This window comes from Electrophorus electricus, chromosome 3, assembly GCF_041902795.1.
Source record: "Electrophorus electricus isolate QZ-2024a chromosome 3, ASM4190279v1, whole genome shotgun sequence".
Lineage (NCBI taxonomy): Eukaryota > Metazoa > Chordata > Actinopteri > Gymnotiformes > Gymnotidae > Electrophorus > Electrophorus electricus.
The window spans coordinates 22607825-22635227 of NC_137499.1; the positions used below are offsets into that span (position 1 = coordinate 22607825).

The 27403-nt window shown below is 46.4% G+C and overlaps 1 protein-coding gene across 8 annotated transcripts in view; it reads right to left on the reverse strand.

The window, feature by feature from the left end:
• Positions 1–545: 545 nt before the first annotated feature.
• Positions 546–27403, reverse strand: part of tnrc6c2 (trinucleotide repeat containing adaptor 6C2) — a 32781-nt gene continuing 5923 nt past the window's right edge. Inside the window, exons 2-23 of one of the 8 annotated variants that reach the window (XM_081710662.1) lie at positions 25652–25752; positions 24330–24354; positions 17886–18155; positions 9694–11889; positions 8498–8701; positions 7781–7944; positions 7556–7633; positions 7261–7318; positions 7017–7162; positions 6590–6676; positions 6250–6393; positions 6004–6123; positions 5738–5821; positions 5344–5590; positions 4919–5122; positions 4454–4633; positions 3972–4121; positions 3598–3813; positions 3378–3451; positions 3017–3156; positions 2214–2575; positions 546–1835 (exon numbers count right to left, since the gene is read on the reverse strand). In XM_081710662.1, coding sequence (XP_081566788.1) covers positions 1813–1835; positions 2214–2575; positions 3017–3156; positions 3378–3451; positions 3598–3813; positions 3972–4121; positions 4454–4633; positions 4919–5122; positions 5344–5590; positions 5738–5821; positions 6004–6123; positions 6250–6393; positions 6590–6676; positions 7017–7162; positions 7261–7318; positions 7556–7633; positions 7781–7944; positions 8498–8701; positions 9694–11889; positions 17886–18155; positions 24330–24354; positions 25652–25714 — 5235 coding nt within the window. In that variant the 5' untranslated portion in view covers positions 25715–25752 and the 3' untranslated portion in view covers positions 546–1812. Of the gene's footprint in view, positions 2576–3016; positions 3157–3377; positions 3452–3597; positions 3814–3971; positions 4122–4453; positions 4634–4918; positions 5123–5343; positions 5591–5737; positions 5822–6003; positions 6124–6249; positions 6394–6589; positions 6737–7016; positions 7163–7260; positions 7319–7555; positions 7634–7780; positions 7945–8497; positions 8702–9693; positions 11890–17885; positions 18156–24329; positions 24355–25651; positions 25753–27403 lie in introns of all 8 variants that reach the window. The other 7 variants (XM_081710661.1, XM_081710660.1, XM_081710659.1 and 4 more) reach the window with 7 other exon arrangements.

The window sequence follows — 27403 nt, forward strand, 5'->3', positions numbered from 1 at the left end:
CACGGTGGCTCTGGTCTTGCAGCTAGGAGCACAGCCACAGAAAGTAAAGCCATTCCAAGCTTCCAAGAAGGACAGTGTTGCACTGCTGGACTTGTGTCACAGCCGGCATTCCGATTGGCAGCTTCCCTTTCCACATGGCCAGTGCTGTCCATCGCTTCCCAGTCAACATCCAATCCGGATAACAATTCATGTCTGGCGTCACAGGCAGACACGGCAAAGGCCATAGACAAGGTCGGAGTAACAGCGACCTTCGCTCTGAAATAGTCTAAAAGGAGGAAAAAGTGTGTGGATGTAAAAACGTACTGCAAGTTCTGTCTGATTGTAGATTCAGTCTTATGATCCCCTTCAGTCCATGGATTTTAAAGTCCATTCAAGTCCCTCCAGGACCGACAAGGGAAAACAACCAAGAATTTTTTTTTTTTTTTAAATACCACTAAAGGTATGAAAAAGAGCTAAAAGTTGCCATGAGTTTTTTTGTACTTTTTTTTTTGTTTTAGTATTTTTATACACTTTAAATGTTTTTTTTTACATTTCATTTTACTTAAAAAAAAAAAAAAAAAAAAAAAGTTTTTTAATCTTTTTTTACATTTTTTTTTATTATAAATACTCGCTCCATAGTTCGGTTAATTGGCATTGCAGGTGGAGCGCTGGTCTGTTCATAAGTGCTATATTAAATGCCCCCACAAGATTAGAAAACTGTTTTTTCCTGTTTGTACCAAATGCAAGAATCCCTCTTATTTTTAATTTTTTTTACTGCATTAGGAGAAAAGTTTTATTTTGGTGTTGTGCCTGAATCCCAAGGTTCCGCCTCGCTCCGCAAGTTCTGCTCTCCGGTCGAAGCATGTGTGCATGGAGTTGTGGGTGCCCTGCTGCACGCTAGTCTGACACACCCAGACCTGACGTACAGTTCAGTGCATTTCTGCCCCTCCAGAGAGAGCCCAGCTTCCAGGCAACGAGGCGAAGAAGTTTCTAAGTAATGTCTCTGTAGCTTGCCCAGTCTCAGATAAATGACACGGTTCAGGTTTATCAAAATCGCACAGAAGTAAAGAAAGCAAGCTTGGGGTTGCTTCAGTGTGGGTGGAAGATGGCGGCTTATGCTTATATTGCACGATGCATCACTTGGACAATTTTTTTTCCCCTTCCTGTATCCATCTTTCTCCAGAAAAATGTCCAACTACATACAGAGGATTAAATGAAGTTTAGTTTGATTCAGCATTGAAACCCCTTTAGTACGGAAATGCTTCCACTGAGGGTTTTTGAAACAGAGGCTTGTGAGTTCACAGACAGATGCTTGGTCAAGTAACCGTAAATATACACTCACTCACTTTCACTCGAACATTCATCTTATTTTTAAAAATACATACACAGACGCAGCTTGGATATACAGACAACGAATGAGTCAGTGTACCTCCATTTTTTTTTTTTTTGTAACTCCAGGAAAAAAAAAAAAAAAAAAAAGAAGCAAAAGCTCACTGGTGATTGGTCTAGCAGTCAGGCCACGTGCTGCTGTATAATGTTGTTCTTCTGGCTTGCTCTGGCCCAATTGTTGGCTCAGAAACAGAAGTGTGCAAGTTACAAAAATTTCTTTAGTTTTTGTAAAATAAAATGTTCAAAAATGACCTGGAAAGGCGAGAAATGAAGACGGACAGTGGGCGCACTTAAGGCTAATAGAAGTTCTGAAGAAACCACACAAATGAAAATAAGTAAAAAGGCAGGCTGAGTGCTGGGTGATGTCGTGGGCCATGGGATCGCAGGCCCTGTGAGGTTCCCACGCGTCTGCGTTTACAATGCCCGCCTGCTCTTCTGCTTCTCCTAAACAAAAAACCTTCTTGGGTCTAAACAAACAAACAAAAATAAAAAAATAGTGGATCACAAAGGGAGTAAAAAATGAATGAAAACCATCAAAGGCTTCCATTTCTGTCAAACACTATACTCTCAGACGCACTAAACGTCTCCAGTTTCCCAAAGACAAACTGAACAGCAGGGGGGAGGCAAGTGTCCTCATCTCACCCCAAATGCAAACCCCCCCCCCCTTTTTTTTTTTTTACAGCTCTATGGACAGTGATTATCGTCACATTCATTTTTTTTGTGTGTGTGTTTTTTGTTTGTTTTTTGCTCCATTTTTTTTTTTTTTTTAAAACTCCATCATTTTCTTTCCTTCCTTTTCCTGTTTTTGGTGGTGGGTGGAGCTGGCAGCTCCTACATGCCCTCACCACTAAGCAGGTCGCCAGGCAGCAGGGTGTTGATTGGGATGGGGCTTCCCATCACCCTGCTCTCCTCTCCATTGGCAGGGCCCCACAGACTCGAGTACTGCTGCACGCCCCCCCACAGCAGCTCCGCGCCACTCCCCCCACCACCGCCAGAGTTGCCGGCCGCCTTGGTGCCGGCACCACCCCAGTGGCCGACGGCAGGGTGGGCGGTTGAGGGGTTGGCGAGGCGGGGCTGGCTGGAGCCTGGGGTGGAGCTGCCCTGCCAGCTGTTGCTTGGTGGGAGGGACTGTCCCTGGGCGAAGAAACGGGTCACCTCTTCCTCGCCAGCAAACTCCGCCAGAATGGTAGTGTTACCCAGCACGCACCTGCACGGGGCACAGGGTTTGGTCAGTCGAAATGGCACAGAAAGAATAAACAATTAACAAGGATGCTCGGAGTTCAGAAGGCTGTAGTCTGGAACGACTGTGTTTAATGAGAGTGAGTGAGGTCAGGGGCTGACATCAGGGAGGCCTGAAGTTGCATTCATTTAACCAATATAACTGATTTACAGTTGACTTCACTGACGCCTTTGCTCGAATTAACTACCATTCTGTCTAACTTGAGAAGTTCACGTTTAGGCACAGCAGCTTTGGAACACTAAAATCACCGAGAGGAAATTGAGACTAGCAGTGCTCAGGTGGTATGTGTCTGGATGCAGGCTGGGAACCAGACCGTGAATCTTCAGAAGGGTTGGAGCCCTCTGGTATAAACTGCAGTGGTTACGCTAATAGTTGGGCTGCTGTATATATGGGTGGAATGGGCCTCACATGTGCAGGGACTTCTGGGCCTTAGCGGCCTCCTCTTTGGAGCTGTAGCGCACCAGCGCATTGCCCTGAGGCAGACTCAGGTGGAACGTAATGAGAGGGCCATGCTGCATGCACAGAGTTCTCAGAGTGGAGCCATCGATCTGCAAAAAAACACACGCAGGGACGCGGTGGGCAATATTAACTAGAAAATAAACACTAGTGGAATAATACATTATTAGAGTTCCCAATCTAAGAAACTGCCCTGGAGTAATGACACTAATCATCCACTAGTCAGAAATGTACTGCGCACACACACACACACACACACACACATTCTGTTTAGTAGGACAAGAGGAACACCGGCAGCACCACCAGCTCATACCTGAGGTGTCAGGTTACGCAGCACAAGCCAGCTGCTAGTCCTGCTGGAACTATCTGAGCTCCATGCAGTGCCCTCTGATGGGCAAGATGGAGGGGAGAGAGTGAGAGCACATGAGAGAGAGAGAAAGAAAGAGAGATAGATTGAAGTTATGGTTATGGCTTTAAGTTTAAACTCAAATGGAGAGGAGCGCAGAGGAGGGGAGAAGAGGAGAGGGAGAGACCTGAGGAGTAGGAGGTGCTCCAGCCTTGGCCGAGGCCCAGGGACCCAGAGGCCCAGCTGGGGGAGGGCTTGGTGTTGGTGAGGCCTGGTGGGGGGCGGGACGGCGCCATGGAGGTCCGGCCTCCTGAAGGAACCTTCCAGAGCTCGTGGGACAGCGAGGCCTGCGTGTGAGAGACAGGACCTGCAGACCAGGTAGACTTCATGTCCAGAAGCTTCCCTGAACAAGAAGGAAGGAGAGAGGAGGTGAAGTGTTGACTAGTGCAGGCTAATTTGTTTAAAATGTCTTCGTTTCCTTTTGACATTAGTCACTCTTCCTTATCTATGGGAATTAAACAAAAACTTCTAAAGGCCTGGGAGGGGCTCATGGTCCCTCACCTCCATTTCGGTCCCGAAGCAGGTAGCGGTTGACATCCTGAATGGTGGTGTTGATGGTAGGGCCACTGGAAACGCTTCCTGGGGTCATGTTGGGGTCAGCCTCAGGATCAATGTTCTGAAGGCCTTTCCATGGAACTCCTGGACAGAACTCTAAGAAGGTAAAAAATAAGTAAATAAAATTTTGGTAACATAATACTTCTGAAAATAGTAAAATAGAGAATGGGGCTCACTTGTAGTACAAATCCCATATTATAAATTTAGTATAAATGTTTAAACTGATTGAGAATAATTTTACATATCTTGCTTAGATTTGCAAATGTGACATCACATGACAGTCAGATAAAAGCAATTATAGACATTATACTTAAACGCTTCTGTATATTACATTGTAACTGCATGGTATTAACACATCATTACCACTGTTATTACATGTGCTGCACTCATGTAACTTTACAAAGTTAGCAGCTATCAGTGGGGCTTACCTGGAGGCCAGCTGATGCTTGTCCCATTGGATATCTTCTCACTGGGGCTCTTGCCCTGGGCCCAGCTCTCTGGTGCCACCATGGGGCTGCTGGGAGATTGTGAGCTGGACAGTAGGCTATAAGGGCTGAAAGAGTCTTCAATCACCTTTCCATCACCCACATGGGTGGAGGAAGCAGTACCTGGGACAGAAGCATCATGTACTGCTCTTACTTCAAAACAGTAAGGAAACAAACAAACAAAAAAAACAACAACAACCCTAATTTCCTCCCAGGTGGAAGGCTTAGAACTGACTGTACTAGGGAAATTAATTTAAATGGACCTGCTGGGTTAAACATAGACATTTTAGGCACTACCACCTGGATCTCTCATCTAATTACACAAGTGGAACTGTTAGCTGTGTAATATTACAATCTATGAAAGAGAATATAAAACTAAAGGAACTACTGCACTAGTGGTAGCGGTACTTGTATTATTACGGTGTGGCCGAGCTGCGGTCCTACTGTGTTTACTCAGGCTGTTCTCCATGTGAGGGCTGGAAGTACTGAGAGCATCCACACCGCCGGCGTGGGTCCACTGGGACAAGCGAGACTGGGGCTGGGGCGGGGCTTCCTTTAGGGCCACGCCTCCCACCTCCATACAGCCTACAGCCACATTCCCATTCATGCCAGCTGTGGGAGGAAGGTGGAAGCAGGTGAGGGAGGTAAAACAATTCAAAAGGATTCCCGAACGATCTGGTGTTATTTAATTTTTAAGAACTCGCTACCAAGATTTCTATCTATCTAATAACTGGCTCCCATATAAACACTAACACCAATAACACTCACCAGCAGTAGTAATAATAGATGCGCATTTGTGTTAATTCAGGTAAGAAAACGTGAGTTTTCCTTACAGAGGGGGTATGGGCCAAAGGAACTGTGGGGAGTCTGTGGCTCTTTATTCTGCAGGTCAGAGATGGAGAGGCCTGAAGCCTGGGGGTGTACTGGAAACATGTCCAGGTTGGGCTTGCTATGGCTGGCGTGCAAGCCAGTGTGGGAGGAGGCAGGTGAGGCCTGATGCTGCTTCATAAGCAAGGCCTGGGCCAGCTGCCTCTGGTGCTGCTGTATCTGCTGCTGCATGTTACTGATTGTGCGCGCAACCTGAGAGAAGAGAGAGAGATTTTTAAAATCTGAGAAAGAATTAAAAAAAAAAAAAAAAAAAAGGTAGGATCCTCTTTATACTGAAATTAGCCGATGGTCTGAAAATCTCAGTTATTCTGCATGTGTGCACGTGCATGTGAATCTCACTTGCTGCTCCTGTTGTCTAATGGGACCAGAAACATTTCGCTGAGCCTGCATCATCTGCTGCTGAATCTGCAAACGCTGGTAAGCCTGTGAGATAGAGACAGAGAGAATTGCATACAGACAAACAGACAGGGAGCACAAACAAGCGAGAGACACCAAGAGACAAGAGGGAGCCTGGCTAGAAGGGCCGTACATTTTTCCTCTTACAGACACAAAGACACAGAAGGCAGTGTGTCTGCAGACCCCTCCATTCCCTCCCCTCCCCTCACCATCTGTAGCTGCTGGAGCTGGTACAGCAGAGTCATTTGTTGAGGGTTTATAGGTGAGCTTAAAAGTGCAGGACTCAGACCAATGTTTTTTGCTGCAAACTGCAAGAGCTGTGCTTGAACCTGAGGACGAAGAGAAAATTACAGTTAAGGAGACAATAAAAATGGCTGATGGCTAATTTTAAAACGAAGTAGAGGAAGATGCATGCAGCTGTTAGCTGCATTAGTTATTTCTTCAGGTTAACACACCTGAGGGGAGAGAAACTGAGGCACTTGAGCACGTAGAGTAGGCTGGGCGGAGCTAAGAGGCGGCACTGGCGGCTGAGGGGGCGGGACCTGCTGCTGCAGAGCCCGTGCTTGTGCTGCTCCATTGCTGCCGAACATTCCATTCATCTGAGACAGATACAGACAGAGAGAGAGAAAAAGAGAGGGAGACAGACAGGGACGTCATATGATGCCACTCCACAATTAGCCATTGAACTCTCCATACATTAGAAAAGAGGTTCACTTTGATCCAAAACACACCATATTGTCAATTTTAATTTGAAGACATTGTAGTCATTTTCATAACCATTATTTGGCCACTCACCTGTCTGTTGTTCAAGTTTTGCATGGCCAGAGCCGAGGAGATTCCTCCCAGTCCGTGGCTGGGAAGGCTGCTATTTGTCAGCGGGAGCTTGTGGGCGGGAGAAGGCATAAACGGTGAGGTTGGTGTGTCGTCTGACAACCCGCCATCCTTACGAACACGACACAGAGAGCACAGTCAGGAACTCGGGCTAACTGCTCCTAGACTTGCCTAATTTTTTGAACTTCCACCCCAACAAGAACCAACTTCAGGATTAATAGAACAGATGCCCAACTCTGCTTCTAGAGATACAACATTGTAGAATTTATTTTAACGCCTAATCTAATGCAGGTAGTGGAAAAACTAGAGAAATTCACAATGGCATAGAACTGGAAGTATCAGCAGAGAGGCATGGCTCTGTGTGTGTGTGTGTGTGTTGTTGGTCCTCCACCTTGTCCAGGAAGGAGGCTCGGTCCAGGGCAGAGTCTTTGGACAGGCTCGGAGGACGTCCCACCAAAGGCTTGTTCAGGCCGCTGCTGTAGTCGGCCACGCCCATGCCCCGTCTGTCCCCCTCACTCTTCTTCTCCAGTAGTGCACCTGTAGACGGAGGGCGGAGTGAGCCACGGTGGCCGCAGAAGTCTGAATGTGTGCGTGCGTGTGTGTGTGTGGCCATACTAGCATGTTAAGTGACTCACTCATAGCCTGGTCCAAGTTCATGTTGTTACTCCTCAGTGCCTCCTCCGCAGGATCCCTCTGATACAAAAAACATACACACACAAACACACAAATTCACCCAGCAGCAAAGGCAAAGGGCAGCGACCACACCCAGCCCTGAACCTGGGTTACCCGGGTGATGACCCCCACCACTCTGACCACCAGACCAAAGAGCCGCCAATCACACCCACAACCACACTGTTCTCTGCTCTGACGAGAATCATGTGCTATGGTATACAGTGCTGGACATTGCTGAGATAGAAACATGTATCTTACAGGGAAACCCATGTCTGTTAGCTGTTTGATAAGTCGATTCATGATCCAGACTTCGTCCTGTTTGGTGGACACCTTCCCCTGTGGGACACGAACGCACAAATACATAATCAGGTCCAGTGCCTCTTAAATTCATTATACAGAATCCTCGACAATTTATATGACAAAAGTCCAGGACGCAACACAGTGAACAGTAATTAACAGCTACAGATGGCCTATTGATAGTACCTTCTGTATTCCCTTCTTGGACTGGTTCCAGGATGTACAGGAAGAACCGCTGTCCTGGGAGGTGGGGCTGGTCCACATGTCTCCGTCCTCAGCATCCCATTGGCTGCTGCTCATGCTCATCTCCTCCCCTCCTGACCCCCAGCCATCTTGCATAGATTTGGGACCTGGAAAAGCAGAGAATCCTAATCATTCTCCAAGGAAAAATCTTTAAATGCAGAGCACAGAGTAATGCAAGGACAGCATATAACCACTAGATGTCAGTATGGTTCAAGAATAACTCCATCTCCAGATGAGGAAAATGAACTTTGAACAATCGATGAAAATATTTAGTATAATAATAATTAAAAAAAAAACAAAAACAAATTACCTAACTAATGAATTTATACATTTCATACACACTTTATGAAATCATCTCCATTCCAACAAACTCATCAGTAGACATCAGTGAGGTTCAAGAACAACTCTACAGGATCTTTTAACAAAACAATCAGTGATGAAAATGTGAAAAGTAAAATCTAAAAATTACCAGACTGATTTATTTATACATTCATATATACATTCTTCAAGAATTATTTTCGGTGCTACAAATCAGTACCACCGCTAATAATTCAGGACTGCATCAACAAAGACATTATCACAAAAATGAAGAAATGAAGGAAAAAAAAAAAAGACAGCAGGGGAAACTGTGGGAGTGCGACGCCCTGTGCGCGGCCTGACCTGGCTTGCAGGAACCTGAGCCCGTAGGTGCGCTGCTCCTGCCGTAGGCGGCAGACGGCTCGTGACTCTCTGGCCAGCCCCCAATGCCTCGGGCTGGCTTGCCCCAGGCGGCAGTGCCGTTGTCCACCGGCGGGCTGGAGGAGGTGGGCTCTCCCCAGGTCGAAGACTCCGACTTGGGCTGCACACTGGGCAGCTCTCCCCAGCCTGTAAGAGGCAAGAAATTTTTTTTTTTTTAATGTTCATTGTGTGCACTTAAAAGCGGGAAGATGCATCATGTCTCTGCATTCCGTGATTTTTGACAAGATGGCAAGGAGGAGGGGGCGGTGCGCGACGACACAAAGGAGCTAAAGAAAAAAAAAAGGAAAAGAAAAAAATATAACAGGCTGACAAAAAAAAAAAAAAAAACCCCAAACAAATAGGATGTTCTTTGAGCTTGTTCTAAGCAGGATAGAAAAATCCTGACAGTAAATGCTTATGTATGCCATTGAGTGCTGCCAAGAACAGAAACAGAAAGGTTTCAGAGGGCTGGCAGGAGAGCCTGAGGACCAACTCCATCAAGCCAAGCACCAGGCAGACATGTCTTTGTAGCTGCAGGCCAGAGGCCAGTTGGCAGCAGGACAATGTAGAATGCATGCCATCACAGCACTGGAGAACTCTGCTAAGAGTCTGACACAGGAATGAACAGCAGGTGATGCTTTTTGAGTGAAACAACACTCCTTCCTTTGTGACCCATTCAGATTATTAAGGAAGAGTTTAAAATGTAAGTAGTGCTTTCAGCCCTTGCCTCTCATCAGACTAACTAGAGGACTTCATAATAACTTTCATAAGATATGCTTGAGGGCTCAGGGGATTTCCTTCCAGGTATATTACAGCTTTAGCAATATAGTCCTGCAAGGAAAATCTCCACCAGTTTTCACATGCATAAGCACGCAAGAGCACAAGTGTGCAAACACACATACACGGATGCACGCATGCATACATGTGCAGACCACGAGGGATGCTCCTAAAAACAAACTCCAGTCCAAGTCTCCTCTGCATGAATGAGGACTCTGATAGCAGACCCCTTTGTGTGTGCTTTACATGCCAAATTAGGATCCAAAGAGTCACAACAAATTACTGATAATTTTAATTTCAAAACACATCACTAAAATATCACACTAAAATTAGGCAAACAAACAAAACGTCACTCCACCTACCTGGGTTCACCATGGGTATTCTGTTGTGTGGAGGTCCCAGCTGGTTGGGTGAACCATTATTGTTTACATTGGAGTGGTTCTGACTCGGACCCTGGCCATGGTGACTGTGGTGGTGATTGTTGTTGCTAGGCCCTGTGTGGTGGTTGTTGCTGCTGCCGTTGTTGCTGGTGCCTGGGTTGTTGTGTGAGGCAGGGTTATTCCTGTCCCACATGTTGACACAAGTTCGGTAGGCATTAGGATCTCCCCAGGTGGACGTTCCATCATCAATCTCCATTTTGCGTCTTATAGAGGAAGGTGAAGGCTCCTCCCACCCTGTGGCCTCCTCTCCTGGATCTGGCCTAGCAACAGACCCCCAGGCAGAGCCTCCCTGTTTTACTGAGCTTGGGCCACCCCAGGAGCCCATACTTCCAACATCACTGTTGCCACTGGAGGATTCTTGTGGTTTGGCACCCCAACCTTGCAATGTGCCATTGGAGTGTTGGGAGTCTCCCCAGGTTCCTCCACCTGCCGCTGGTGCAGCTTTGCCCCAGCCCTTCTGTGGCTCCTTCCAGTTCCCTCCTTCTCCATCCCATGATGAGCTACCAGAGCCACTCTTCCTTCCATCTGAAGTCTCTCCCCACTCTCCACTATTTCCACTCCCACTACTTCCCCAACCAGAGGAAGTGCTGGGCCCATCTCCCCAACCCTGTGACTTGGCTTGGATGGAACCATCATCCCAGCTTGGGGATTTGTCCTCTGAACCCCATGACTGGCCACTAGAACCATTGGTGCTGGGGCCATCTGGCATCGGCTCGCCCCAACTACCAACTGATCCATTGGGCACCTTCTTATTAGCAGTTGGCTCTCCCCATCCAGTACTGGGCTGACTGGTTGGTGGCACTGATCCTGCCCAGCCTGGGGCTGACATAGTTCTAGACGGTGTCTCACTCTTGCTCCCAGAATCCATCCTGGGAGATGCACTTAAGCTGGGATTGGCACAACCCTGAGGAGGAGGTGCAGGTCCGGTTAAAGGTGCATTGCATGAAGAACCCCAGGCTTCAGTACCACCGTCATCCTTAATGTCAGGATTTTCATCCATTTCCCATACTGTGTGCTGACGGACTGGGGTTTGACCCCAGCCAGAGTTGCAGAGAACACGAGGGTCCAAGTCCTGTCTTGGTAGTAGAGGGAATTCCACACTTGAGGAACTCTCTCTCCTCCGTGAGAGGCCCTCGCTGCTGTCCCTGCTACTGTCACTGGCCGGAGCATCATTACCCCAGGAGCTCATTGGCTCCCGAGCTGCACCATCATTGCCATCCCACCCAATACCTTCAGAGCTTGACTGCTTGCTCCAGTTACCCCAGCCTGCACCTCCTCCTCCTGGTCCCCAAGAGGACATACCACCAGAATCCCAGCCTGAGTCTTTAGATACTCCACCCTTCATGTCTCCACCACTCCACAGGGAAGTTCCATCACCACCTGCTTGCTCAGTGGGAGATTGACTCAGGGTTCCCCCCCAGCTGTGTGCAGGGCTCATTGGCTCAGCTTTAGTGTTCGGTCCATCAGTTTTAAGGTTAGGGGGATCCATGCTGAAAGACATGTTCGTTGGGGACTGGTGCTGCTCTGGGGTGTCCGGGGTTCCCCAAGCACAATCCCCTACAAGGTTTCCATTGGCACACCCAATATTGCCATTTCCATTGGTGCTGTGAACTGGTGCAACACCTCCTGGGCCACACATGTTGGATGGGAGTGAACTAGACCCACCCATAACACCAGGCCCTGACCCCACTCCTGGAGCCTCATGCCCTAGTACAGGCCATGCAGCAGGGTTAGCACTGGGGTTCAGGTTGAGATTAGAAGTTCCCCAACTGGAGTGGCTCCTGCTGGCCATGGACAAATCAGTTTTGCTCTCAGAAGCCCAGCCCCTGTTGGGGCCACCCTGACTGGAAACCATAGTTGAGGAATGGTTAATGCTTGTTTTGTTGATCTGGTAGTGACCTTGTTGGCTAGCTCCTGTAGCCATACTCATGCTGCTACTAACAAGCTCTGACGTGTCAGTGTCCAAGGTACATTCTAATGCCTGTTGACTGTTGCTATAGGAAAAGGAAGGCCAAGTTTCAGTGTTGTTTTCCTCAGTAATCACTTGATTCCTGCTGGTTGGGACGATCCAAAGGGAATTCTCATGCTTGGCTCCCAGGTCACGTTGATGGGGCAGCACTGCAAATACAAAAAGGAAGCAACAAGATATTTAGCATGACCAAGTCTGCCTGTGTGAATGAAGAGAAAACCACGACAAAACACTTAAGAAAGGAGGCAAAAAAGGGGAAACCCCCCCCCCCCCCAAAAAAAAACCAAAAAAAAAACCATGGTTGACAATGATCTATGACTTCTTCCACCCCTACAGTAGGTATTTGTCATACATGTCTAGTTTTTAGATTTCCTGAATATTGCAAAATGCAGTGGACCGTATCACTAGTCATATTAGTTACAACATATCTGCATACTCCATGTCTTATGGAAGCAGAAGTGTGTGAAAAAGAGCACCATCAGTCTCCCTCCCCATATCGCCTCGCAACGAAGGGAAGCTGAGGTGGAACAGGGTTCATTTATTTGAATGCTTCCAAGACCAGAGCCTCATCCATCACTCCCTACAGCCCGCCAGGTCCCCGCAAAACCAGGACTACATCGCCTGTGTAGATCACCGCAGGGCTGAACACAGCAGAGCTGAGAAACCAAAGGGTTGCATACAGGAGCCAAAGCTTACATAGTGCATTCCCTCACAAGCATGCACAGCTCAAATGCAAAGCAGAGTGTTTTACTTCTCCACTGTTGTAATCAATCACAAGATAGCAGGTAATCGATGGTGTGTAAATGATGGGGATAAGGGGATGGAGGGCATTGATCATGCAGAGCGAACACAACCAGCGCTGTCTCTGCTAGAGCAGTTCTCTTAAACAGCCTTGGAATACATTATCCTGCGTCCCAAAAGGCTCAGGTCAATCCATGATTTATGACTAAATCCACCAAAGGAACTGCAACTAAGCTTTGCCTTTGCATCGCAAACTGACATTTGAATCATCAAATACGCACTGTGGTAGTACACAAGAAATAAACCAGAATTTCACCTTTGAGCAGGCTGCTATGTTTTCTTTCTTTCTTCTACTGGGCTTCATTTCCATTAAGTATCTCAATTTGGACAACGAACATAAACATCAATCAGTGGTACAATGAACTGAAGACAATCCGTCACACAGAAGGCATTCGTTTCTGGCACTTTCAAACAGACGTGAGGGTTAAGCTCCCACAAACATGCATGCGCCATCTCCCACAAGCAGTTTTCCCATCTGAACACTTATCAGCTTTCCCCAGGCCCCCTTATCTACCAGAGCTGTCGGGCCACGGCGCTTTCCTGCTACAGCCACACGAGCTCATCATAGGACACCTTCCAGTTGGGCACAGAACCTTGCAGCGGCCCATCCATCTTAAATCTCAGTGGGGGAATTTTCACCAAAATAGGATCCACACAGAATCTTTTCTGAGGAGCATTAGGGACCCCAAGACCACAAAATGTACACTGTGTTTGGGTGTGGTGTATGGGGGAAAAGAACCCTAAATGTTTCACACCAATGTCTAAAAAACCATGTGAATAAAGATATGAGAAGAGAAAACCTGTTTCCGATGAAAACACCCGAGTACAGGTAAAAAATAAAGGGTAAGAAATAAAGATAATAATCCAAATATCAAAACAAATTTCAATCAGTTCTTTCACGTGCTATAGAACTGTTGAAACAACCTTCAGTTTCTTAATAAGAGAGTATCGTGTTTCCCTCCAGAAAGAAGTGTTTCCTTAGCTGGGACTTCATAGGTCCAGGAGGAAGAACCAGATGAGAACAGCCAATCACCGCATGCTACACAGCAATGTACCTCTAACTGGGTGACCGTGAGCCCTCGGTCCATTTCAGTGGTCTTGCAAAGGTGCAGTTCACATCTAAAAACCTGTGCAGTGGTCCTTATGGTTTTTCTCCCAGTAAGCTAAAGTGAATTTTCTTTTACACTGCTTATAGCTTGAGCTTCGGCATCAAACAGCTCATTCAAGGGAAGCAACTCTCCCAATGAAAATTCCCTGGTGGATTATGTAGCAGGGTGACGTCTGGGCTGTAACACTGGTCGGCAAAAGCTCAACTGCCCTTCAACTGAGCTGTTGTGGCAAGGGTTGAAATGCCTTTGAATTGAGTTGCCTTGGCATTGTTTCAGCATTTGAATGACTTAACATTTCAACCCCCTACTCCCCCTCCAGAACAGCGAAGCCAACACTTTCACCAAAATTTTCTAAAGAATTAGGAACAGCAAAAGAGGGACAAAACCCCCACCAACAAATGGAGTAATAATCCAGAGATGCAATGGGAAAGAGAACTCCGATGGGTTCTACATTGTCCCTTCCGTCTGCTAGCCTCTCTCGAAATGGGACGCCATTTTAGACAAGCAGAAAACAGCCAAAAGAACAAGGCTTCTGTCTACAGCGCGCTGACTCAGACTTCTCACGTCTGCCTTCTCAGGTGCCTTGTAAGCTCTCCTCTCTGCTCGCCTCTGTCTTGGTTACATGGACATCTTAAACATGGTTACGGGTGGGTGGGTGTGAGGAAGATAAATAAATAAAACCAAAAACAGGTTGCGAAATTACCCAGCAAGGCAACTGCTTCTTCTAATCTTTCATTTGCTTCCTTGGGCAGTGAAACAAAAACAGGAAGCCATGTTATGGCAGGAGTGAAGGCAAAAAGCAGTGTGTGCAGGGTGGAGCTGTACCTGGAGAGAACATCTACATTAGCATGATGAGGAGGAAGAGGCAACAGTCGCATGTCTGCTCCCAAACATGTGAGCCTCATCCCGAACTGATGCCAAGAGAGACTGCTGGTGTGTGTGTGTGTGTGTGTGTGTGTGTGTGTGAGAGAGAGATTCTTTGTGGCTATTTTTAAATTCATTGATCATCTCTATTTTAACCCTCCAGTGAGGACTACCAAAAATAGGATTTACTCATTTTGGAATATGAGGAATAGTGTAATTCCAATAAACAGTTACAAGCAGGGCTCCCCCACTGTGCGTTTATATTAACAGAAACATTTCTAAATGAAATAAAATGCACAAGTAATGACCTTCCCCGGAGACGCTAAAATGTCAGATGTCAAACTTTTCCTGTGCCAGTCATTCTAGCCAAGCTGGCATAGACAGCTTGGTGACAATGCTTTCTCTGAAATACACATTTTAGTTAGTTTGGCCTGTGCAGACCAAAGACACTACTTGTTCTTTCCAACAGCAGTAGGGCATGCATGTGCTTCACACATCTCTCCTGCCCTGCTCATCAGAGCTGAGAGAGAGAGAGTGTGTGTGTGTGTGTGTGTGTGTGTGTGTGTGTGTGTGTGTGTGTGAGAGAGAGAGAGAGAGAGAGAGAGAGAGAGTTGTCAGAAAAAGAGTGAAGGAGACGGTGAGAATATGAAAAAGTAGCGAATGGGCACATGCAAGAGGGTTACAAAAGATGTCAGGATTCCAGAGAGAAGCTGGACAATAATGGCAATACAGCTAATAAAATCAAGTCAGTAGGGTATGATCAGCAGTACTCTTCACAATCAGGTTAACTACTTGGCTGTATGCCTGTAGTTGGTACCCACGAACAGTTAGATACTAATGATTACTAGTGTAATCTAATGGTATTGGCCTAATCCAAGTTTCAACCTCCACAATTACTTGCATGTGAAAAGGTTGCGATTACAAATGTGCTCCATTTAGTAATTAGTAGTGTCAGCAACAGCTAAACTGAGCATTTTTGAGTTAGAAGAGAACAATTCTAATAAGCATAACATATATAAACCAATTGCTGTGTCCGCTATAAGTGTGGTGACCAGTCTCCAGTATTCCTGCTTAAGAGTGACAAACTGCAGGTGCTTATGCAGCCTGCCAATCACAAAGCCTTTTGCAGTCTGTGTCACAACTTAATATTTAAAATGTTAATCACAGTGATTAATGACAAGGCTTGGCATGTAATTAGTCACGATCATTTCATAATTGCCTGATCACAATTATTGGAGCTGACTGCAATGATTTGCTTTGATCGGAATCATTTCCACAGTAATCGGATTTAAAACGCAGACAGAATGCGAATTTGGTGCTTGTCATCACAAAAAACGTATTGAGACAAAGCTTGCTGAACACAAGGTCATCTGCTTCTTTGTTTAAGTGTGGCTAAAAGAATACAATAATCCCAAATGTAACGGTGCAGCTCTGCATTTGATGGCTTGTAGTGGATCTTTAAAATCACTACGAGTAATGAAAGCTTTGTACACTATGTAACATCGTTCAAACTTCACGTCAAAATTATTACATACGTGTCACACAAACATCAAACAGCTTGCACGTGTAAAAATAATCATAAAATAATCAAACAAAAAGACTACTACACAAGCATTCTATAACAATGAAATATATATTTAAAAATAAATAAATCGATAATTGAAATTGTTTGACTACTGTCAGCTAAAAATTCATGACTGGGACAGCTGACTAATTACTACAGGTGCATCATTTATCTGCAGCTGATATATTATTTGCTGATCAGAAAACCTTTTAGTTTATGATTAGATTACTGGAATTTCGACTGAATTTCAAAGGATAAATTTATCTATTTAACAGATTAAACCTAATTTAGGTCATTTATATATTACTATATTTACATGAAAAAATGCTAAATTAGAGGCGATTAGTTTTTTTTGTTAAGTGGTACTTGTGTCTAAATTAATAAAATCTGATATGAAAATTAAAGATTTGATGTTGGAGACTGTAGTTTTGCAGATGTTTTTTTCTAGGGGCTCTCTTATACCCGCACCAGTTCAAGGGAAAAAAAAAGGCACCTAATGTTTGACAAAGGTTAGAATATAACATGTAAAAAAAACTATTTTTGCTCCCATTTGCAATAATTACAATGTATGTTCACAATAATTGTGAAGCCTGATTAACCAGTGAAATGCCTATGAAAAATTAATCAGTGATCCATTTTTAGAGTTCAACATGTCTTACACCCACTGCACATCATATAAAGATTATAGTTTGAACTTGCTTTAAAAGTATGCAAAGGTAAAATTAACAGTAATTTATATTGGTATCAGCCACAATACAATGCCAATTGTTGGTCATCATATCAGTACCAAGAAATTCATTATTGGTGCAACCTTACCAAATACAGCTACAATTTTCTATAAACAATTATAATTATTCTATGTGACATCATTCTTGTACGTGTTATTGTGTGAACAGAAGCACAAAATATTCTGTAGCGACAAGTCAGATGTAAAGTGTACAGCAGTTCCCCAGTGCTAGTGAGGACAGAGGGGGGTGTAAAGCAGACGACATCACACCCCCCACTAGGCTGGACACAGCTTTAGCACCTGCAAGACTGCCAAGCTAGACAGCACAAGTCTACGCGCACAAGACTGGGCTGACAGCTGGGGCAGATGTAAACGATGAAGCAGTAAACTAAAGGAAGACGAGCTAGTGCTTCTCAGTCATACAGCTTGCATGACCTCGGTCTGCCAGACACTTACAAAGTTCTGCAGGGACACAGCGTGTAGTCTAAATGAGAAGCCTAAAGACTGGACATCTCTGGTTCCCAGAGTCCCTTGCTACTATGAGGCTTAGGCCTACAACTTCTTACATCTGCTTTCTTTGGAAAGGCAATCTGAAAGCTGAGAAGTGTCTTGACCACATGCTGTTAAGGTAAGTAAATCTCTCTCATGGAGAGAGTCTATTGACACTGAGCAGAAAAAAAAAACAACACAATCTCCCTGCTTGCAAAACAAAGCTCCTCCTCTCTTCTCCCCATCTCTTAGCCCAGATGCAGTAATTAGTTTGCACCCAAAACTGCTGGTGTTCGCAGTGGGTGTTTGTTTGGGGGTGCTACTGCTCATTAGTGCTCCACTACTCAGTGTCTGAGCAGGAAACACAGCAGCATGAAAGTAAAGCAGAGTAGAAAAATCAGGACGGCTATTGGAGCAGAACCGCAAAATGACCAGATTTAATCAGGGCCTCAGTCAAAGCTGTTCACAGACAAAAATCCTCTTCTCTCAAAGTACATGCAGGCAGGCAGACACACACACACACACACACACACAGTGTGAGTGACACAAAGAAAGCCACACAAACACTGACACACACAGACAGCATCTCACCTGCGAGGTGCTCGCTGGTGGGTGTTCTTGGTGGGGACCCAGCACCGGTGCTCTGGCTGAGAGCGGTGGGGGGCGGGGGCTGCCCCCTCCTCAGCAGCTGCCTATGCTCGTGGTGCCTGAAGCGCGGGGGGACCTCTCTGGGCGGGTAGCGCGGGGGACACTGCAGGGCCTGTTGGGGGCTGGGGGGACTGCGGCGGCCATCGCTGCTGCTGCTGGTGGCGTGTGGAGGAGACGGGGCTGACGGGGGAGGGGCCCTGGCAGAGTCTGGCACTGCAGGAAACACCACACCCACACCCACACCCCCAAGCGCACACACACACACACCCCCAAGCGCACGCACACACACACACACACACACACACACACACACACACACACACACACACACACACACACACACACGTTATTGCTGAGCCACTTGATGCGATTCACCGTTGCATCAAAAATGATGACAGAACTTGAGACTGAGGTAATAGCTAGTGGCAAGAGCAGAGGTTTTGGTGCAGGTGCAATTGGGAAGCATGCGGTGAATGCGCATGCGCACTCCCGCATGCATGTGCACTCCCGCACACTCACTCACGCACACGGTGAGGCTGCGTCACCTGCACAGGTAGCAATTCTCAGGTGGAAACATTACAGGGAAACCTGGAGTATGCTGTGTAAATCCCCCTCTCCCCAATACTATGCAAGATGGGCTGTATGTAAGCCCAGGAGTTTTCTCCCTGCCACCGTCACCACTGGCTTGCTCATTATAGATCTGGACCCAAACACCTGTAAAGCTACTTTGTGACAACATGTGCTGTACATAAATTTGACTTTGACGTGCTTCACATCCTAGCCAGTTAAATGCCAACACAGGATGGGCAGGGTGGGATTTTAACGCTGCCAGGAAAGTATCATTGTTCAAGCAAATGTGTCTACATAATTTTACAGGGGGATTATGCTGGAACCAGTCACCTCTGCAGAACTTGGAACTGAGAAAAGGGGTGAATGTGTGGTGTGCCAAGCTGGCCGGGGGGAGGTTGAGGTACACTAAGGAGCGGTCAGTGGCAAATATCTCCCCATAGGAAAGGCCTGGGGCTTTCACCAAAGCCTAAAGGATTAAGATGCCCAGTAAGTAGGTGTACATGCAAGACAAACTGCTACAGGCAGGCAGCCATTGCCTTCATTCTTGAAACACGCACACACACACTGAACTGTATGATCCTCAATCAGAACTTTAATACATGAGCAACAACCGCCATAATAATGCTCGAAACAAAAGCAGGACAGCTTGTCCTAACCTCACTGCACATTTAAATGCTAAGAATCAAGTTACTTAGAACACATACAGCCTGACATCTGTGTGCAATCTCCACCATGCTGTTCTTTGCTGTTTGGTACAGGTGTTACTGCAGCTGCCACCACAGGGGGGCGCTGTGCAGGGGTTAGCGCAGGCAACAGCTCTGCTTGGGCGAACGCAACAGATTAACAACGAACAGATAAACTCCGATTGCATCATAAAACTAACAGTAGAATCTCTCAGAGCGAATTTCAGAAGCGATGAGTGTGGCGGAGATCTCAGAATCACCAGAGTTCCCAATTAATCTGCAAATGAGCCAAATAAAACATTTTCATCTTTGTCCTTTATCTGACACTTTGTTATTACTAGTCTCTCACCCTCTCCCCTACAAAACAGAGGTTGGGGGAGTTCTATAAAAGGGGCCTGAAATCTTGGAGTTGGTGACACACAGTGCCGATTATACACACTTACAAGCTCACACTACCGGCCAATCAGCTCAGCTGGCCTGTTCCCATCAGCCAATCAGACGGCATGCCCATCTCCACCCTCCCTCCCAGCCCAACCCCTCCAGTGCACGCTTCTCTCCTCTCGTCTCGTCTCGTCTCAATCGTTAGACTCATTGTTCAGAGCTGCTCTGGGTCCATTAGAGGAAGCAGATGGACACTGGGGCTTGTGGGTCTGTCCCCTCACACTGCCACAGACAGGCTGCATGCTAGTCTCTGTCCCTGTCTGTCTCCTGTGCTCTTAATACTCACCCAGCCCAGCCCAGCCCAGCCCTCCCACACATTCTCAACTCTCCCTCTCTCTCTCTCCTCTTTTGCAACTGCTTCTCTTCAACACACACCACAAAGCTGAGAGCCGTATCTGTGCATCCGAATTGCAGCGGTGCTCTCAGGCATGGCACCTATTATCAAGGGGCTTGGGTCCTGACTCTCGATTACCTTGTGGAGAGGAAAAAAAAATTAAATGACAGATTAAGATCCTCAGCCAACTTCATAGGCTGGTGTGGGAGGGACTTTGAGGTTTTTATGCGCTAAATCAAGTAAAAGGTCAACTATTTGAAGAGTTCATAGCATAACTGTGGAGTTGCATGCAGAGAGAAAATGTGAAAGGCAGCTCTATGCATAGAGGGGCTTTTCTGTCTTCTTGCAGGAGTTACAGGATCTGGTAAACCTTCCTATTGAGAGGACGGTAATGTGGGAGAGCCCATTCCAATAACGCAGGAATCCCAGCTCCAGCTCTCCAAAAGCAGGGTGACTCCAGCACAGAAGGCACGGGAGGCCAGACGAGTGGGTGTGGCCGGGCTTTTGTAAAGTGGCAGCCTGAAGGCAGGGGTCACTGAAAGGACGTGGGGAGCATGGGAGAGTTTTGCCTTGCCGTTCTCCCTTTCGCCCAGCTCTAACGGAGGGGTCGTTAGAGTGAGGTTTGGGAAAGGGCTGGGACAACGTGAATGTGTCGGTGACTATGAGCGCTGGACTTGAGCCATCTGCCCTGCCATAGAGAAGTATTCACACGTAGCTCTTCACCCTTCACCTCTCACACGACCCTCCGCTGTTAATCGGACGCAGGCAGACTGAGCTGCTGTGTGTGTGTATGTGTTTTTCTTACAAACAGAGACACACGAGAATTGGAGTCAGACAGACTGAATGCATAATGGCTGTACCAGTATGCAGAGTGCCTAGATTAACAACCACAAAAATAGCAGGACATGACATGCTGATCGGACAGCTGAACATGGTTTCCCTCCGTAGGACCATCTGTGCTGCATAACAAAAGCAATTTAGCCTACAATGAACAGAGCCAGCGCCGTCCTTTGGAAACAGACAAACAAAAGGTGGAGCACGCCGAACAGGCTTTAATTACCGGCACCTCACACTCATTCCAGGAGTTCATGGTGTTTATAAATTCCTATGAGATAATAGCATGAACAGAACACTACATGGTTTCTGCAGCCTGTTTGCTGGTGCTTCATTTATCACAAGTTACAGGCTGTTTGAGGTTATGACAGTACACAAGGACTGATAAATGCTAAACACGCACTGTTGACAAACATCTTGATTAATGGGCGCTATAATAAATCCATACAATGCACTTGGACCCTCTTTTCATGACTCATTTCTCCAGTATTTATAAATGTCACCATTCAAATGAGCACTTCCTCTTCCCTGTTGCGGATTAGCTGCTAATTAGGTTGCCATCCATGAGAGTCTGACTCCGTTGTTGACGTAATTAATTAGATGTGAAATTACAAATTAATCTAATCTGAAATCACAGTGTGTCCCTGGCAGGGAGGCAGTCATGCCAGGGCGTGCAAGACCATGTTTAGGCAGGACTGTCACCATGAGCTACTCTCTGTAAAGACAGGGGCAGGTGTGAGTGGGGCATGAGTAACCGCTTGACCCTTCACCTAGGCGCCCTGCCAGCCACTGACTTTGGGTGCGGAAATACCACCGAAATGCCTGCCGTTAAAGGTTCCCCTCACACTGCAGGTGTAGGACACCAACCAACCTCATCAAATTCCATCATGTAAGGATCATGGTGATAAAAGGTTCCCTATCCCCTATATAGGGGCCCTTACGTAGTACCCTACATAGGCTGCCAGCATTCATACCCTACCCAATGCACTACGTGTCAGTCCAGAAGAGAGCCATTTTCGATTCTTCAACATGAGTCCCAAGACTGATGGGAGGTGTTGCTTTTACAGAATTGACCTAGATTTGTTTGCCAAGGCTGCAGAAGAGGAAGACTTGCCCACGTCTTCAGTGAGCACACTCACAAACGTAGGGAACAGCTTGCATGTACTGAGTCGGGCTGTGCGGTGAATCGAGAAGCCTTCTGAACTGGTGACGGATATGCACTGCAGGCCGGCGCAAGATGATACACCGTGCGTGCAAACTAACGGCCAACAGCACTGCACACAGAAACGGCTGTGAACTGAAACATAATCGTCATTGTGTGTAAATTACTTGCCGTGTAGTAGCCTATTATTTGTAATTAATAGGTGTAATAGCCAATAATACCAATTTATAAACTGTTTCTACAGACCAGCTTTTACTTACAAAAGCTCAATTGCATGGCAATAATTGCAGCTTCTCATCCGGTGATGGTTACAGCTAAAGCCACTACCAGTGTTTATGGGCATTCAAACGAGCATGAATGGGGTTTACAGGAGTCAACTCAGTCAGTCTCCTAGAGAGCAGTCAGTCAGTCTCCTAGAGAGCAGGGAGACGGTGTGAGGGACTCCTGCCTGTGATGAACGGGAGGCATGCCCTCCACTACCACTCCATGAGGAGAGCAACACTGCCTGAGAAGAAGCACCCCCCCTCCCATGCAGAGATTCTCCACCCTACGGAATGATAACAGCAAGCACACAAAGACCTGGCTTCAGGCTTGACCTTTCCTGAAGGGGTCGATACGATGTCTTTTCTGATGAATCACAGCAGATGGATAGGTTCCAGGAGGCAGGAATCAACATGTTTTTAAACAGTGCCGGTCAGCTGGTTGAAATCAAGAGAATTTCAAAGGAACAGGGGAGTTCTGGAGTTCCCACCAATCACATAGCAGGAGCCAGGTTTGAGGTTCTGACTTCTCTAAAGGTCAAATCCAAAGTGATGGAAGGAGTATGGCATTTAGTGTCTAAATGTTGGAAACCAGGAGTGTTGCCAGCTCTTCTGGCTGTAAACTCTTCTTCTCCTTTCTCCAATCCCCATCCTTCAAAACAGACTAGAAAAATGTCTCCCTGGATATGACTGTCATCTCTCTTCCCTGTTTCTCACTGTAATTGCCATCACTCTCTGCTGCCCTTTTAACTTGCGGGTTCTTTCTGGGCAATTCTTCAAGGCCCCAGTGAAACGCACCACTTTACCACACCTCCACCTGCCACCTCACTCTCCAGGCCCCCTGGCTCTCCATCTGTCTCCCGCCCCCTTTGGCTAGAGCTGTTGTCCCACTGTATATTACAGAGTCAATGGGTTTCAATGGGTACTCACCTTAGGTTTACGTACACAGTGAAGACATTCTTAATCGCTTATCGGCACTGCTTACCATACTATATTAATCAAAATATTCCCCTGCTTTTTAAAAAGGACCAATTCTGACTCTCATGCCTTCTCTCACTCGCTACTCATATCTGTCTGTGTAAGGGGCAAAGTCGGGCATCACGTTTGAGAAGGGCTAGCACCATGCAGCTCAAAGGGCTACGTCAGGATAGTGTTGGGAACGTCGTCACCATTTTTGAAACTCAAATTTATTTGTGTAAAGCTTCTTATAACCCAAAGCACATGGAAAGCAGCTTTACAGAAATAATCTATACAGAGAATCTGGGTCCAGGCCAAAGCAACAAGGTGAGAAAAAAAATCGTTGAGAAGAGGAAGAATCCTTGAGAGGAACCAAAGCTCAGAAGGGGAACCCATCCTCCTCTGGTCAACACCAGAGAGCAAACCAACACTACAAAATAACATTCCACACCACGTTCACATTTTTTAACCCAAGGAGGAGGTCCATAGCTGCCATGCTATCCACAGGCACAGACACACCACAGCCTAATCATGTGGTGGTCACGGATTACACAGCACACACTTGGGAGCCTCGAGCTTCAAATGTGGCAATAAACCATAATCGTCCAGAATCTGTGCACTCCTGCCTGGGTACCACTTCCAAAAGACCCCAACTGGTCAGGTTTATGGTACCTGTTATGATTTTCTCTCCTTTATAATGACTTGAGCTGAGGCCCTGTCAATGTGCAAGGGCGTATGGAGCATGTGCGAGAGGGTCTGACCCTGGATCAGTCAGTGCTGGACACAGGGTGGAAAAAGACAAGCACAGAACTGTACTAGATATAGGCAGCATGCGAGATCCCAACGCCACACAAAGGCAGGACTTGAAGGAGTCACAGGCCCGCTGCTGCAGCCAGCAGTGTTTCAGAATCCCAGCATGCTTCTCTGGGTACTCCACACACTCCACTGACCATATGCTAATGAAATAAGGCATGCGTCACCAAGTATTAACATAGAGCAGCTAGCCAACAGAGCGGCAAGGCCTCCAGGCTAATGAGTGTTGGCTCCTCTTGCTACATTTACCAGGCATTAAAGCAACAGTTATAATACAGCATGCTTTTGGCTTACTTATTTGGGGTGGGAGGTGGTTAAGAGAGATTTTCTTACCTTTGGCTTTTTGTTGTTCAGCAACCTGCAAAAAAGGGAGTGTTATTAGTACAACACATTTCAGACTATCAGCACAAACATATTTCTTATGAGTAATTTGCATGGAATTTGCATAACATGATGAATATTCATGTTGCTGTACTTTAGCAAGCAGACTAAACCTGGCCTGACATTTGCTCTCATAATAAATCAGAGATGTCAATCTGGGAATTAATTTGAGCTTCTAGCTCTAAAGCAGCTGGCATTCTGGACACTGTAGGGGTGGGTGTTTACACTCATTCCTGTCATACAAAACGAAAACAAAAGCTGCCCTTTTTAAAATTAGCTGATACAAAATTCTGAAACTGAACGAGATCTCTGGCAGAACTTGCAAAGCTTTAGTCAGATCTTGTTGACAGTAATGTCAGGTGCAGTGAACACTACAAATTTTTTTTTTTTTTTTTTTTTTTAAATACTAGACATGATGCAACATTTTACTTTTGAGCCCCCATTGCTAACTTTAGGACTCAGACTACAGACAGATAAGCAGCCTGGTTTTGGTGGCTTTGACTGACTAGTTACAGGTGATAGGTACTGACAAAAAAGTAATAGTTTTTGCTCCCCTGACCAATCCACAGTCAGTTTAATGACCTAGCAAAGAAGGCCAAATTACCAAACCATAACCTCGCACAGGCTCAAACACATTCAATGTACTAAACCCAGGAGTTCTTAGGAAGTGTCCAGTTGCACATCCTAGCTGGAACTTGCTAAAGGAGTAGAAACAGATAAACAGTCCCCAGCCTGAACACAAACTGGAGAAGCGGGAGGTAGCCGATGGAGGAACTTGAGAACTCTGTTAACTGCCACTGCTCAGCTCTGTCCTGTGTCTTTATATCTTTAGAGTTCACACCTCCTCCAGAGCCTGGAAGAGCTCAGCACCGTGATGGGGGTTGAACAGTTCGGTCCATTAGTAACGGGGATGAGTCCTGAAGTCAAGGGCTCTTAACTGTGCTGGAACAGGGCACTTCAGACAGGTGCGACATAAACCTTGCTTCAGGCCCCAGTAGGAGGGAAGGCAGACTAAACCAAGGGGAGGAAGACTCATGGCTAAAGGAAACTGGTGCTTGGTTGCTTTTGCAATGCACCTGGGGGGGGGTACCTGCTTTAAAAAGCAGTTCAATTGATTTAAATGGCTGTTGTCAAGGAGGTGACAAGACTCAGTGAGTTGCAATTCCATTTTTCAGATTGCATTTTATTTAAGAAGCACAGTACGTCTGGACGTCTGGAAAGCGGAGGGAGGAGGAGAGTGAGAGAATGAGAGCGCGAGCGCTACACAAGCTCACCTTTTTCTGGGCAGTGTCCTTCTTTGCTTTGTCTTCTTGCCTTTTCTTTTTCTTTTCTTCCATCAAACGTTTCTCTTCCTGTGATGCTTAGCTTCCCTCAGCTAAAAGTCAAAACAAAAAACACGTTCAGTTGGTCAATTCATGACACGAACTGGCTGTACCACACTGCCATCAACATTGCTCACTTAGTTTTACCACAGGGAGCGAGGTGGGGCCAAAGCCAACCCCATACGCACTCAGAGCAAACCTCTAAGTAGCTGCAGATCAATTCCCTCCAAGGACAGTGTGAAAGTGAGAAAAACCACAGTAGCCTTGCTCTCCAATCTTTTTATTATACAAACTTCACCAGAGTAAGAACGCATTACCCCAAAATACCCTGCATACAGTTTAAGTCTTCATTTCTATTGGTCAAGGTCTAGTGATGCTTCCTGGAAGTAACCAGTGATTTGAGAACAGTTTGGAGGTGTGTCCATACTCAAGGTAGTCCAATGCTGAGTCTCAGATACAAGCTACAGCTGCACAATTAACTGTAAATTAAATGGAACTAATCCAAATGAATGCATAAATTAACAGCATTTCACAAGTAAAACAAAGAAAGGTGTTTTTTTAGAATGCTCAATGCAACACAATTAAGCACCTAATCAGTCAGGACACCTGTGTGCAATACAAGCAAGCTGATCAAGCGCACAGAGACGTGCTCACACACAGCCCCCAAACCAGCCATCAACTGGCCTAAAACACACAAGGTCCTGCCTTTTAGCAATGGGAAGCTTGGAGAAGCTCATCTCAATCTGAACGGAAAGTATAACAACCTTTGAATCCCTCCATTTTCAGACAAGTGTTGATCAGACAGAACGCACACGCAGCATTATCATGGCAGCAACGAGCTGGAAGCCAGCCCCATCATGTTGGACAGCCGCTGTGATATCTGCCAATTAGCCGTCCTGATTTACCCTTTCGTTTTGCCTTTCCCACCCAATGCCATTTGCTGACGGAATCGCCCCTGGCTCCGTCACCCAATCAGAGCAGGGGATGGGAGGGCAATGACTAGTGGTGGGTTGCTCCCGCTGGCTGTGGTCCAGGGAGAGAGGAAATTGGACGGAAGCAGAAGGGATTGGGTTAAAATTACCCGCGCGCCTAGTGGAGGAGGATTTAAAAATACACTGCACCCTTTTGGCGGCTGAAGTTTCCACAGGCCCTCATGCTGTTCATAAGGCAGGCGGACATGTGGAGAAAGGAGATCAGCACACGCCAGCACAGCAGACCCCGGGCACACTTCTACAGCGTGTACTTATGCCAAGGCCGAAGATGGTCGAATCTGTCTTGATTCCCTGCCAATATCTACTTCGCCACAAAAAGCCCACAAGAGTGCCAGTGGCTGTGCCCCCTGCTGATCCTGTGCATGTATGCTGTATGCTGCCTTTTCTGCACAGGTTTGGCTTGCATGGCATGCAGAAGGGAGACGAGGTCAAAGCTTGTGCAGAGCAAGGTGCTTTGCCTTGATCAGGTTTTGGCCCTTTAACCGACAGTTACCTCCAGTAGGCACTATGACGGATTCGAAAATAAACAGCTGTGTCTTCAAATACATATGAGAGAAAATGACAAACACACAGAGAAAGAGAGAGAGAGAAGGATTCGTTTCCTGTAAGAGCTGTGGCACCACAAAACACAAACTGCCAAGCCGCAGCACGTAGGCCCAGGCAAGGTCTTGACGAAAGATGGATTTCTGTTTAGCAAACCATAATGCTGTGT